At 37.4% G+C, this 15144-nt stretch overlaps 1 protein-coding gene across 3 annotated transcripts in view; it reads left to right on the top strand.

Annotated features, from left to right (window-relative positions):
- Window positions 1-14126, top strand: part of PWWP3A (PWWP domain containing 3A, DNA repair factor) — a 30426-nt gene extending 16300 nt beyond the window's left edge. For 2 of the 3 annotated variants that reach the window (XM_050933887.1, XM_050933886.1), the window contains exons 8-16: window positions 16-86; window positions 1714-1793; window positions 2658-2718; window positions 4700-4771; window positions 5807-5872; window positions 6232-6313; window positions 7962-8389; window positions 9396-9484; window positions 11310-14126. In XM_050933887.1, the coding sequence (XP_050789844.1) occupies window positions 16-86; window positions 1714-1793; window positions 2658-2718; window positions 4700-4771; window positions 5807-5872; window positions 6232-6313; window positions 7962-8389; window positions 9396-9484; window positions 11310-11397 (1037 nt within the window). In that variant the 3' untranslated portion in view covers window positions 11398-14126. Of the gene's footprint in view, window positions 1-15; window positions 87-1713; window positions 1794-2657; window positions 2719-4699; window positions 4776-5806; window positions 5873-6231; window positions 6314-7961; window positions 8390-9395; window positions 9485-11309 lie in introns of all 3 variants that reach the window. The other variant, XM_050933888.1, reaches the window with a different exon arrangement.
- The last annotated feature ends 1018 nt before the right edge of the window (window positions 14127-15144 follow it).

The following is a 15144-nucleotide window of genomic DNA, read 5'->3' on the forward strand; positions in this document are numbered from 1 at the left end:
ATTTTTGTGCCGTAGAACCGTGTTCAATTGAACCAGGGATGTTGGTCTGGTGCAAATTGCCAAGATATCCATATTGGCCGGCAGTGGTAAGAACAGCACCTAGCTATTTTTTTTGAAAATGGGATCCGAGGGTCTGATTCTGAAATCCTGTATGGCTGTATTAAGTATCTTCAGGCCTCACTGACTTCAGGATAAGTTGAGAACACTCAGCGCTCTTCCCTGTGGTGTTACTTACATTGGTTCAAAATCTTTGAACAACATTTAAAAACAACGGCTACCTGAAAGCAGGATAGATTTTTGCTTTCCTATGGCAAGATGTGCAGTGCAGATCTGAGCTTGTCAGATTAACGGTGAAGGATTTTTATGCACAGAAACCACCCAAAAGGTGTTTTAAAGGTTTTTACTTTTGACTTTTACCTTTTAAACTATTAGGAACTTCAATGGGTAGATTTCTCTAGTTTAGCTGGAAGAATATCTTTTTGGGGCTGTGTGGAGAAAGGTAGTGTCTCATGTCTTACTAGTGCTTACTTCCACTGAGAAACAAGACTTTTGAATGAAGAATATCTCATAGATTCAAAGTGCTGTTTAGGCATTTGAATTAAATAGTTTTTAATGAAAAACAACCCACTCCCCAAAGCTTTATCCCCCTGATTAAAAATCAGTGCCTTGCTAAATTGCTCATCTGTCTTGATTTTTGTGATGTTTCCCTCATTCTCTAATCACTGTAATATTTTGGGGTAAAGAGAACCTGTATTTTGGATGTAAAAAATGAGCGGGGGTAAAAAATGTTTGTGAAATCTCTTGATGTAATCTTTAAATCCTATAAAGTAGAAAAAAGGGCACAAGCCCAATATTTTTCCTTTTCAGACACCATTGAGAACTCATCACAGTCACCTTCTAAGAGACAGATGTTAAGGATGACATGCTTGTTGAAGTGTGTAGCTGCAAGTCTAGGGTGACTAGACAGCGAGTGTGAAAAATCGGGACAGGAGGTGGGGAGTAATAGGTGCCTATATAAGAGAGCCTCCAGAATCCCAACTTTCCCTATAAAATCAGGACATCTGGTCACCCTATGCAAGTCTGAGGTCTAAAGATAGAGCACTTGCTACAGATTCCAGTGTAGAAGGTGATAATCACTCGGAGAGCTTTGTAATACATAATAAATTCTCCATTGAAACCCATTCTGTTAAGCAGGAAAATTTCATGAGTTCCTCCTTATTCATTGCATTGTATTATGTTGCTACCTGTCAGAACAGCTAGCAATGTGGTCCCTCTTGTGGCTGTTAACACGCATTACTCAGTTCTGAATAGGAAAGAATGATTAATGTACATCATAATACAGTGTTAACCGGTAGCATCCAAAGATGAATTAACTCTAAATTATCAGTTATTGTTGTCTTTAATTTGTAAATTTGTTTTGATCATGCTACTTTGCTTTTTTTCCAGTGTGCGACAATAAGGGAATAAATTCAAATAAAGTAAAACAAATTGCATAATCAAACAACTAACAAAGCCATGTGCGCACATGCTATTCTTAATGTACCAATTTTATTAGCTTTATTTGTTTGCCTGTTAGACATTGAGAGTCAAGTTTAATCTATTTTCTGTAATGGTATATGGAGCAATATATGAAAATGCAAGTGGAAAAACTTGATTGCTTATAAAACAGTCACATTATCTAAAATGTTACTTTTGTCTTTATATTTTCAACAGATAAAAAGAGTGACACGGAAATATAAAAAAGCAAGCGTGCTGCTAATAGAAGCGGGTATGAATGGCAAGAAGGCAAAGGGGTATATTTTGTTGATTCTGATTAGTTTCCTAACTTCACTTACCATTTGTTAGAATTGTGCTAAGTGCCTTAACAACCAGGGTAATAGAGGCATTCTGAACCTAATTCCTTTTGCTAGTACGAAGCCCAGCTCAACCAATCATTCTGGTTTTGAGTTGGCATAAAGTAGCTCTTAGCTATTAATGGCATGTCCACTGTGGAATCCTGTTACAACTGCCAACAACCTCAAGAGGTCTTCCTCATCTAGGATGACCAGACGTCCCGATTTTATAGGGACAGTCCCAATTTTTGGGTCTTTTTCTTATATAGGCTCCTATTACTCCCCCACCTCCTGTCCCAGTTTTTCACAGTTGCTGTCTGGTCACGCTGTCCTCATCCCACCCCTTGAAATGTGCATGGGTTTTATAAACTTTTGTTCAGTGTGTTGCAGATCATACAGAAGGATTCTTAACTTTACAAAACCGCATATGTTGAGTAAAAGTGGATGTGCTTGTCCTTGTGAGTTGGCTTAAGTCTGCAAAACAACTTTAAACTTGCACGTCAGTCTTCATGTGGCCATCTTTATCTCTGTAGCTGAGGACCACTGGACATAGCTTCCCGCAAAGCTCGTCAATGTCACTCCTCAATCAGTTGTTCTGTTGTCTTGTTTCTAACCCATTTTAGCGTCAGACAATTCCTTGAGTATGAACTGGTAGCCCATAAGAATTAAAACTGGTACAAATTCTATTCTTAAACTAGTTATGGAACCTAACCTGCAGAAAGATGTAGAATCGGGGGGGGGGGGGGGGGGGGGGAGGGGCTGTGGGGTGAGAATCTAAGCTTGTCTGTATGCACTAACTATGTTCCTCTTTTTCCCTCCATGAAGTTTCTCTATAGGTCTCAAAAATCTAAAGCACTTTGATTGTAAAGAAAAGCAGAATCTAATAGTAAGTACAGTAATAAGAAGCAGACTTCACATTTTTCTTCAGTATATGATATCATTACTATGACTGAATCCCTACTTATTGGCCTTAATTGGTTCTTTATTCAATGTTTTATGCAGATATATCTTGCCTTTTTTTCAAATCTATTGTTCGTATAACTTTTTTTTAGCTGGAATGCAATTTTGAACAAAGTAATTAAATGTAGATATTCAAGGCATGATACGTGTTTCAAAATGGAGGGCATGAGGCTGCATTGGAGGGTGGGTACCTCGAACTGTCTCTGGAACAGGTTTTCGTTTGACTTTCTGCTTCCAACCTCAAAGTTCTCTAAATGCTTGTACTTGCAAGGTAATCCATAGCTAATGGCTGTCAGCATCTGGCTTCCTTTAGTTGTCTTCTTAGGACAAAACCACATTCAGCAGGCATTGCAGAAAGCATTCTTTAGTTTCCTAGCATAGACCAGGCCTAAAGGAATTTTTGCTTGAATCTGTCTAAATGGGTGGTAGTTTGGTAAGTCATAAATGCTCCAGTTAGTAGTTACATGATTTTTTACCCAACTAGAGCATGCTTGTGAAACAGCTGAAGTTCAAGCTTATTACAGCAGCACGGTGCACTTGCTTCTGTTCCTGAGCATTTGCACTTTCATTGAAATTAGTTTTAGGCTTTCAAAATTCAAATCAAACCTTGAAAAGACAAGTGCCAAAAGCATTGCCCAGCCAAGAAGGAATGTGTAGGCAAATAATCCAAAAGACTCTCCAAATTGCATTCTCAAAAAATTTATACTTGGATTGTCTTCAGGTTTTTAGTATTTTAAAAGTACTTAATATTTTGTAGTATTTATTCAGTGTGGACTGAGTTCTCTGATAAATGTCTAACATATAAGATAACCTCCATTATATTCACTAGGAATGTTTTTCTTAGCGCCTTCTAGCATGTGTATTTTTGTGGATTGTGTACTAGTATACAAAGAGCATTGATTTCAATAGGGTTTTCTGTATCCTTGAAATGGTGTCATAATATGTACTCTTTTTTTTTTTAATCTACATTGAAAGTTTACAGACTTCTAAAATGTATTTTAACCATTTTAAAGGGATAAAATTGTTCTTGGATTATATTTACTAATAAAACTCACAGACATATGGATCAAATGGCTGTTACACTATGTAGTAGACAAAATTAATCCCTCTGCCTTGGAACTGCAAGCCATGTTCTCTCCCCACTGATGCTGAGTAAGATGAGCTTTAACTGCCCTTTGACCTAAAATAGATATCCCAGTTCTCCTGTGAGCTCTGCAGCTAAGAGCTAGTGGGGAAGGAGTGTATGTTGTTTACAAGGCTGAAGACCAACAAATTGACTGAATCGTGGGTGTTGGGAACATTCTGTGAAGCAGGGAGATGTGGATGCTGTTTTCTGTCAGTAGGTTAATGTAGTTGGCTGGTTTGGCGTGTATAAAGTAAAACCTGTTCTTTGTGAGGGGGAAGAGTGCTCAGGCTCCTACAACCGTTCTGTTTGGGCTATCAAACAGAATACATTCTACAATCAACTTCCCAGTGTGACTGGACTTCCAGAAGACTTGCCCTGAATGTTCATCAGCTTCCAACAGTAACCCTAACCCTGAATGGGGCAGGTGTTCAAATCTGAGTAATCTGTAGAGCCATACTCATTTAAAAATCTAATTATTTCTGTGCTAATTGCAGGATGGGAGAGAGCGAAGCTCAGCCCATGTTAGCTTGCACTTCTGCAAGCCTTAAGAAATCTTCAAATTCCTCTATAATGCAGTCCCAAAACTTGGGAACCATTTTTCCCCTTGGAAATATAAACAAGCATTTTCATAAGCAAGATGTATCCATTTTATGATGGTAAATGGACACATTACTCTGTTGCAGAAAAACACTGACAAAACATCTTTGCATTATTTTTTGATTGGTTCAGAGAGGAGGAATTATTCAGTTTAAATCCAGCCTGTTTACTTTTTTTATTGTAGGACAAAGCCAAAGAGGACTACAGCCGGGAAATTGAGTGGTGCATTGAACTGATTGCTGACTACAGAATTAGAGTAGGTAAGCAAATGGGTCACGGCTGTCAACCATGTCCATTCTAGTATATATCTATTGCAATATTGACTGTCTTTAAAGGCCTTAGCTACCTCGGATCTATACTTGCAGGACATTGTGGTAAAGTAGAAGACTTGAGACCTGGGATTTATTGCAGGCTGAAGTTAACTCTTCCTCCTTGTGCCTCGGTTTGCCCACCTATTTGATAATTCTACCTCACTGGATGCTGAGTCTTCATTAATCAATATTTTCAATGTGCTTTGAATCCTCAGAAGAAACGTATACACCTGATTTTCTAGTTTATATATTATATAAAGTGTTCAAAAACAAAAAACATATTCCTGTTCTGCTCCCCTCAACACAGTTATGAGTTAGCTGTGCTAGGGCCTGAGGTGTCTCTAATTTTATAGCACCATGCATTGTGGGCTTCACAGGGGCCACCTGCTGTGGGCTGGATGCCATGGGAACTGAGAAAATAATCAATATTTACACAGTGCATTAGAGACTGACTAATCTTCACAATGTCTCTTTAAAAAGTATGTTTCCTCATCTTATGGATGAGGAAGAAGCGGAGGCAAGTGACAGCTCATGGCCAAAAGAGTAGCCCTACAAACTGGGATTGGAACTCAGATGTTCCAGGCTCTCGGTTCTGGCATTAGACTATTGGGCCACACCTTCAAACAGGTCCGTATTTAGGCTTTGAAATGCTCAGTTGAAAGGTGCTGTATTATGAGCAATGTGGTGTTTAGATAATGTGCTGAATGCCCTTCATAGCTTGGAAATGTTCACCTGATAAATATTGGCACTTTGGGCAGGACATCTTTAAGTGGCTTTGCTGTTTTAAAATTTGCACACTGTATCCTGTTGCACTAAAGTATTAGAATGGTTGAATCATGTCTTAATTACAGCACCTTAAATTTAGGATATTGCCTGAAAGCTATAAAGTTTCTTTAGGTGCAGTCTTTGCATAGAAAATCTCAAACTTTTGTTTTCAGAGATTATAATTGGTTTGATAAAGGTTCCTTTATTTTTTTCAGGTTGTCGTTCTTTTACAGGATCCTTCTTGGAATACTGTGCTGATGACATCAGTAAGTATTTCCATGGTGAGGCTGGTTTTTTTCCTCATTTCCCCATCAGCCAGTGTAGATAGCTACCTACATGCTAGTCTACCAAATTCTTGTAGTTAGGATTTCCAACTCCATAACTAAATTTTTCTGACAACATACTTCAGGGATGCCTAAAAATTTTGCTGTTAACTTGCCTTTTAATTTTGGCAATTAAAATATCTTAGTTTTTATAGCACATGTTTTTCCGTGCTCGTGCAAATGAATAACAGTTGTTTCATATTGTCAGATCAGAAATACCTAGTTGCCTTCATCTCCTCCCATCAGTGCAGCCCCCAGAGAAAAAGAGATGGGGCAGGGTGAAATCCATACTACCTTTCTTTTTTTTTCTCCTCAAGACACCTGCTGAGACCTGGGGAGCTTTCCCTTATTTGACACAGTGCGAATGGTTGGTGAGGTACCAGCACCATGTGCTTGTAGGTAGTACTTGCTTCTTCACAGTGAGCTGGGGAGGGAGAATGGGTGTAAAAAATGGGTGAGCTGCCAGAATAAGGAAATGAGGATCAGGCTTAAGCAAGGCCCATCACTCCAGCTATTAGGGATATAGAGAAAGCATCAAGACTTCAAAGCATTGAGTTGGAATGTTAGGAAGGAGGGATCAAGAGAAGCATTCGGGGAGAGGGGAGACATTTGATGTCAGTTTGGGCAGGAAACAGTTTTCTTGGCCCATGAGAATTGTTGAGATTTTGAAAACTTTCCCATCTTGAATTGGGACAAAAAGTAAATCTTAAATGTTTTGGCAAACTGAAAATCGGGAGGGAGGATGAAATCAGAAGAGCAACCAAAACATTTAGATTTTGACCTTTATTTTTTCCTATAAATTAACTTAAATTTTGAAACAAAAAATCATTCTGACCACAAAACAACCTGTTTTTTTGAAACTTGTCAAAACTGACCTTTCCTGCAGACAGTCTCGTATGCTGACTGTAGCATGATATGGAAAAGAGGGATGCACTAAGCCTGCAGATGACAATGGGAGGTGCGAGGGTCATGTTATCTGACATACAGATTAAGGTGGAGGTGGCGCCTGACTCATGCCAAAGACAACTGTTGGCCTCTTTTAGGAGAGGTTTCTGTTCCTAGGCCTGGCTACAGTTCTGGGTGATAAGTTCTCTTCTCATTTCCTGGCCACTCTCTTGATTTCTGCTGCTGGCATGGCACCAATCATTCTTCTTTCCTCCTCTGCTGCTGCTTTCTGTCCTGACTACTGTGCTTCTTTCCTGCAAAATGCCATGTCTTCTGTGCACTTGCTTATTTTCCTGGACATGGCTCACTTTAGAACAGATGTAATGACTGGCATAATTTAGCCTGTTTTTAATAGACTCCATAAATTTACATATAGCTAACAGCCCAGGCTGCCTTTTTCTTTCACCTCTATCCCCTGGTAATCCTGTCCTTACTTGAACAGACTCCATCCTAAACATGCCATATTATGAGGTATTTGCTGAGTTGGTCAAATCTACTACTGTAGTGACTAGGATGAAGATAAAATCTAAGTTAACTCCGTCAGGGTTCTCACAGTGCCTCTTATCAGCGGTCTGTCTTTTGGACAGAAAGCATTTTGAGGCAAAGACTCCTTATCCGTATCTTGCTGAGTGTGTTCAGCACCATACACCAGCAAATGATAATGAATTTAATACACAAGATAATCATAGTTAGAGAAGACATCTGTTGTCACCCTTCAAGGAATAAGATGATACTTATAAGCGCTAGGCAGGATTCTTTCCTGTTTTATTTTTTACTTCACTCGGCCCAATCTTACTGTCATCCAGAATTGCACAAATAGCAGCGTGCATTATGGGGTGCCTTCATTCTTTTTCATTCAGACATTGGCTGTGGATGAAGACCTGATGCCATGTTAGATCAACAAGTGGGTCACTTCAGTATGGGAACTCCTATGTTCTGAGCACAAATACATTTCGAAACCACTTCTATCTGGATTTCAATTCTTTAGTTTCTTTTTTGGCATAGTTAAAGGTTTCTCTTCCTGAATCAAAAACATTTTATTTTTCTTATCTGTCTGCAATATATTTGTATGCAGTTACTTTAAGTCTGGCTTTCCTTTCAGGCTATCCAGTTAGAAAAGAAGTTAATCAAGGTAAAATACAAATGACCTTCCCAGTCATAGCAGAGGAAGACTTTGAAGAATCTTTGTCCGAAACTACATCTATCAGACCCTCCAAGAAAGTTCTTCCTGATAGAATGAGGGCTGCCAGAGACAAAGCCAACTCAAAGATAGTCGACTTCATAGTGAAGACAAAGGGGGCAGAGGCGCATCTTTTGGCTATTTTGAAAAGCAAAAAGCAGTCCAGGTGGCTGAGAGAATTTCTGAATTCAAGTCAGTATATGACCTGTGAGACCTATCTTGAGGATGAAGAGCAGTTGGACATTGTGGTGAATTATTTGCAAGAAGTCTGTCATGAAATAGATACCAGGAAGCTGGATGTAAAAAATGGTGATAGAATAAAATTTATTTTGGATGTCCTTTTGCCTGAAGTAAGTGAACATCTTTACTGTTGTTTGACCTTGGTTCAGAGACTTGCTGAATGTTCTCCAGTCATTGAGTGACATTTGAGCTAGACAGGTTAAAATTAATGGGCCCAGTTTTTAATCTTGGATTTTTCAGTTTAAGTGCCTGACTCTGGATTTAGGCAACTAAGATTAAAAGGTGGACCCTTTTTATGTGGCTTAGCCTTGGGAGGTCAAAGGTGTGTCCGTTTGGTTCAGCACAGCAATCTAAAAGCTTACATGTATATGTTTTTAAAAAATCTTTGAAAATAAAGTGCTAAATTAGCATTATGGGCCTCCTGCTGGTGTTGCTATCATGTTGAAAAGTGAATGTGTGCACCAGCATAACAGCAGCTCTATCTCCATTTATAAACTGTTGTCCAGCTTGATTTATTCTGAAACTTCTTATGTAAGCACCAGTTTAAATATCAAACAATGGGTTGTCAAAAATTGCCTCATTATAGAATAAGAGCACTATACAATATCTCTCTGGGCTCATGTATTTCTGGTGTCGCAATGTTACCTTTAGGGAAGATGGCTGCTTCTCACAGTATGCTAATTATAATTTGCCTTTCTGAAATGCTTTCATTATTCCAATCTGTGCATTTTTAGAAAATTACACAAACAACTTTTCCTAAACTCTATAAATACTTCTCATGTACCTTATAAAAAGAACTGAAAATCCTTGTAAGGAACTTTTTCCAACTTCTATAGAAACTAAAATTTATTTTAAAAGAAAATTTAAACTTATAGCTCTTATGGTTGCAAAAGATCCTTCCAAGTGGGTTACAGGAAAAATTTATTTCCTGAAATACATATATTTAAATACACTTTTTTCTAAAAGCACAATGAGCGAACTTTACTAAATAGGGTAAAACCTTGTTCAAGAATTTTGTTCATCTGCTGAGACAATTTCAATTGCTGTTTTCAGATTATTGTGCATACAATTTAAACTTTAATTTTTCACTAGTATCAATAAACTCTGTTCTTACAGGCCATCATTTATGCAATTTCTGCTGTGGATGATATAGACTACAAGAAAGCAGAGGAAAAGTACATAAAGGGACCATGTGTCAGCAAAAGGTATGGTAGTTATTGTAATCTCCAGAATTTTACTTGTCAGACTTTTTGCCTAGAAATTAGCCTGATTCTCACCCATCTTTGCATAAAATATCAGCATATAGCCCCAGCTTCCAGTTCATAAGGAAATAAGACTCACTGAGTTTTACCTTGTTTTCTCAATCAGTAAAATCTTCTCAAAAGTGGGCATTTCCAGCGCTCCCTCAGCTTTTGCAAGATTATTACTCTATATTCATATTTAAAGCAAGATTTGACTATTCCAACATGGAAACTTGTCAGAAATTTTAACTCCTTAAAAATACTTAGCACTTGGCATTTCATCTTACTTAAAAAAACAAAAAGGGGGGCGGGGCTAGAGTCTCTGCTCCAGTTCAGTCCCCTTTGTGCTGAATGAGTAGTGCTCAGAGTTTGTAATGTGGCTGCAGCTGTGCAGTTGTGAATTCTGTTGGTGGAGGGGAATTCTTAACTCGCATAATGCTGGTACAGTGTGCCTTTGCCAGCCTCCTCCCTAGCATAAGGGTCCATACTAGGGGAGGAAGTGAGTTTGGGGTGGCGTGGGGGAGGGGATAGAACGGACCCTCCCCAAGCCAATTCTCTGCTGGTATGTGGGCCTTTAGGGACCATATCCTTCTTTCTGAAGTTAGAGCAGCCCATAGGCTGCTCTAATTTCAGTTGAGTTTTTGAGAGCTTAAGTAGTAGGAAGCCATAACATGCTCTGTGGTGCATGCTTACTCCTCATGTACTGAGTGTATATTGTTGTCGGAGAGAATCTGGCCTAAGCTTTTAAAAGAACATAGGAATTTGAAACATACATGCTGTGAAGTCTAAATGCTGGCAAGTGTATTACTCTTGTAATGGGTCACACAGAAAGGAAGAAATCAAACTAAAAAAATCCTAATCTGAGGGTTACCTTGGGGCTGATATGGCAGCCATTGTAAAATATGTATTGGGCAACAGTAACTAAAGTCAGTTAAATTGGTGCATAGAAGATTACTGCATAATACTAGTCATTGTGTGTGTGTGTAGCACAGTTGTGACATGTACAAAGGGATAATTTGAAGATGAAGAGGAAATGGAGACTCCCGTTTAGTTTCACTTAATGCATGTACAGTAGGAGCTCAGAATTATGAGCTGACTGGTCAGCCACACACCTTGTTTGGAACCAGAAGTTTGCAATCAGGCAGCAGCAGAGACGGGGGTGGGAATGGAAAGCAGATACAGTACAGTACTGCTAAATGTAAACTACTGGAAAAATAAAGGGAAAATTTAAAAAAGAAAAATTGACAAGTAAGGAAACTGTGCTTGTTTCATTTAAATGAAGGTGGTTAAAAGCAGCATTGTTCTTCTGCGCAGTAAGGTTAAGTCAATGTTCATTTGTAAACATTTCAAAAGCAACCATAACATTTTGTTCAGAGCTATGAACTTTTCAGAGTTACGGACAATCTCTCCATTCCCAAGGTGTTTGTAATTCTGAGGTTCTACAGTAATCAGTTTTTGATTAAAAACTAGTTTAGATGTTTTTGTTATGGTGAAAATGCAAACTTCTAGACAAGATGAAGACCCAAGATTGCGGGTATTTAAACATAACTAACAGATATTCTAAAATGCTTACATTTTAAAAATATACTTTGCCTGCCTGCTTATAATTTGTAAAGCTAACTTCTTTCATTATCTAACTGCTGAAATGATTAAATGTTGGAAATATTCCTACTGACAATAGTGTGTTTTGGGGTTTTTTTTAGTTTTTGTTTTTAAGAAGAAAGTGTTTTTTTTAAATGCAGGAATTCAGTGCAATGTTTGGAATTTTTTTTGTTTTGTCTTTTTTCAGGGAAAGAGAAATATTTGACAAAGAAATTCTAGAAAAAAAGGAACTGGAGCTGCTGAAGACTGACCTATCCCCTGAAGATAGCGTATAGAAACAGCGGTATGGACCTTTGAAGTCTGCACTGGCACTGAATGTATATCATGGAGAAGAAAGCAAATTTTTGTATGAATTGTGAAATATTTTTACTTTTTTATCAACATGTAAATATAATTTAGTGGATGTGCTGAGTCTTCAGAATGCTGTGTTCTTTTGGATGCAGTTGTACTTCTACGTCTTGTACTTTTTTTGTTCTATGGAACTGCTCATTGCTTTCATCTGAGTGATATAATGCTGAACTACCTATAAAATTAATTTTACAAAGATGTAATAAATTTTTATGGACTTATTGCTAGACGTCACCCTATCCCACTTGACATGTACATTAGTAACGATCTAAGCGGGTAAATAGCAAGGTCTTCGTAAGGCTTTTGACCTAATCATGTAATTTTGTATTTAATTTGTGTGGATTCGCCATTCAGAAAATCTGTGGAAACAAAGGTCTGTCGTCAGAGGAACCTGTGATGATAGAAATGTAGAGTTACAGAATTTTCTATAGCCAAGTATGCTTTGGTTGGTCGTTTCATTACTGCTAAATCTACTGGTTTTCCTATCTGAACATTTTCAGAGGTTGGTTGTCCTTGCACTACTTTTATGTACCTGTAAGGAAATAAAATTAAATGCTATCCCTTAATGAAACCCAAGGCACAGAAGCTCTTTCTGTTAAGAGGGCAACTTTAAACTTTAGTGTAAGAGAAGGCATTCCAACACACTAGAATTATTTTATAATATGACCAGCTTCACCTCATTTAGAAAGATGAAGCAATGAATTCAATGAGTGTCATGTTTAGCATATTGTAGGTTAATTAAACCAGTTTCTAGGCGCACATTTGGCATTTTTATGTCTAACCTATTCAAAAATCAAATCTGCATGCTTCTGGGCCTGTGCCAGCATTAGAAGCAGTTCACATCATGGTATCATAAATTCATTAGCCTGTTTCAAACAGATTACTGTTGGCTGGCCTACAGTGAAACTGGCGGACATCAGGATTCATTGACAGAATACGTCTTAATTTGGGAAGAGCCAATCAAAAAGGTTAGCGATTTATATTCTATTTGTAGTGCGAATCTCTGATCAGGAGGTGTTATACAGTCTGAACTGAGATGTAGTTTGATTTATATAGAATTAAATTCTGTAGCTTAATTTTTTTTAATCTAATTCCTTGTGAGACAATGGAATGTAAATGACATATTGATACTATGTGTGTGTATCTAATGTACTCATCTGAATAGTTATTCAAATGACACTAACTGCTCTGTATCTTAAGAGTCCATCCTCCTTATATGATTTAGTGACCTGTTAAATAAATATATTAAGAACATGAATGTAACAAAAGAATGTGAGGATATCGTACTAAAATGTTCTTTCATATTACTTTTCACTAAAACTTTTTGGAAAAGGGATAATGCAATTTATATACACTTTTTTTGTCATGGCATGAAACCTTTTAATTACAACCAGTTATATAAATATACCTTCAGCTCTGCAAACGTCTTGAAAGCTGCTTTAGCAGACATTCATTATAGATGGAGATTTCTGAGGCTTGGTGCTATCTCTTTACAATGAGCAAGCTGCGTGTGCAGAAGAGAAATTTTTACAAGCAAACAACCAAAAAAAACCTACTGCAGCCACTGGTCCCAGGGATAATGGGCCCCACCAGATGTAGATCTCCTAAAGTTGGGGGACATGGGGGAGGGAAAGGCTTAAATCACAATGTGGTACCCATTTCGCCTCCTGAAATAAACTATAACCAAACATGCTCTTTTCATCAATTTTGCCATAATGTTTATGGGACTTCTAAACAGTGCCACAGTAGCTGAAATTCTAATGTCTCATGTTCTTGAATTAGTCTGGGGAGAAGTAACCTCAAAAACTCTGATGCCTTATTTATATGTATCACACTCTTTCCTATGTTCTTTTTTCCCCTTCCCTCTTCTAATCATATCCTAACATAAGACTTTTTTTTAATACAAACTAGTAGAAATATCTAATCTAATTGTACTTTAACCAAGAATGAATTGCCCTGAAGTAGTACATCATGTTGAAGCTTCTTAGATTTTTAATGTGTACCTAGCACAACTTAGCCTTGAAAATATTAAAAACAAAATTTAAACATTATCTTAAGAAACCAAAGGCTAGATAGCTTTTTTTTTTTTAACTTAATTTGGGATAACAAATACTTTCCACTCATTGTAGAAAGTACATAGACCATTTCTGTAAAGTACAGATAAATCTGAAGACCATCTTTGTGTAGTCCTATGATAAGATATTGTATTAAATTTATCAGTACATTCAGATTGATACTGCCAAATGCAATAATATTTGCTTTCTATTATATACAATATTTACCTTTTTATGGTATTCTGTGTGACTTCAGTTTCTTAAATACCAACTAAAACTGGTACCTAGGAAGGCATGAATTCTCCAAGGTTTATTATTTCTACTTTTGTTTAAATAAATTCAGTTGCTTCAGATACAACTGATGTAATCCATTGCTCTCAGTAAAAGAAAAACTGTCCAGCTGCATTTTTGTATTGTCTGACAGCTAAGTTGATTTTTGTTTTCTTCCAACTATGGGTATGTCAAATACCATTAAATGACATTTGATACAGTATTTGTGTTTGAAATATTTTGTTTATCTTGTAAGATAACATCTGAGTGAATATGAGAAAGCAGTGTCCTGTATTGTAATTTTTAATAAAGCGGAGTAACCAAAAAACAAATTTAAGCAGTAGCTTGTTCATTAGCATGTACAGTACAGTTTAACACTTCCAATATTCTCAGCAAAGTGATTTCTTTTCAAATGTTTAGCTTGTGTTTATTTCTAACCCATGGAGGGTTTTGAGTAAGCATCCAAAAGTATTTGTGATGTGTTTATCTAAATTGAACCTTCTGAGATCCCCTGTCAATATTTTTAATAACTTTTTGATAACTTTGCCTTCAACATGTACACTAATGTGTTTTACTTATGATTTCATTGTAAGCTATTTATCCTTTAGAAGTGTAATAAGAATGGGCCTTCAAATATCTCAGATGTGGTTTTTGCCAAACACAATGTAATCCTTTGAAACCCTGCTGATGGAACCTCGTTCGGTGCTTTAGGGCTAAGCTACATGGAGACACTTAGTGGCATAATTGTAACGTCTATTGTGAATGCTCTTATTCTGACACGAGTCCCTCTTTGGGATTTAGTTTGTCACTTCCAAAGCAACGTAAATTAAACCAGAAAAAGACACACTTATTCTGGAATGAGTGTCCAGGGGGGGAATTATAAATATATCAGGGTAGCTAGGTTGATAAATATCCGTATGTAGACAAGTCCTCCCCCTATGTACTTTCCCCCTCCCTTAAACTAGTTCATTGATATGCATCTATGGCATGCTTCTTTGTATCCAAGCGACGTATGGACAAAATCGTAGAGAAGAGGTTCTGTTAAATTGTGTGTGTGTTAATCCCATGCTTTTTAGTTGTTCTTTTCAGGGGAATGAAATTTTTAATTCTCTGTAAATCGAAGGGAGCATTTTGCAGGGCATGAGAATAAACAGAGGCACTATTGCCTATCCAGCTACAGATCCAAATACTGTACTGTTGCATAAGAATAGCATCGTCCTCCTATATCCCTCAGACACATTTCTCAGAGAAAATGCTGATCCGGGCAACAGCCTCATCTGAATGGAAATTGCACTGTTGTAGCTAAGCTATGTTAAACCTGTATAAACCCTACTGTGGTCCTGCTTTTCA

The sequence above is a fragment of the Gopherus flavomarginatus genome, chromosome 24 (assembly GCF_025201925.1).
Source record: "Gopherus flavomarginatus isolate rGopFla2 chromosome 24, rGopFla2.mat.asm, whole genome shotgun sequence".
Classification (NCBI taxonomy): domain Eukaryota; kingdom Metazoa; phylum Chordata; order Testudines; family Testudinidae; genus Gopherus; species Gopherus flavomarginatus.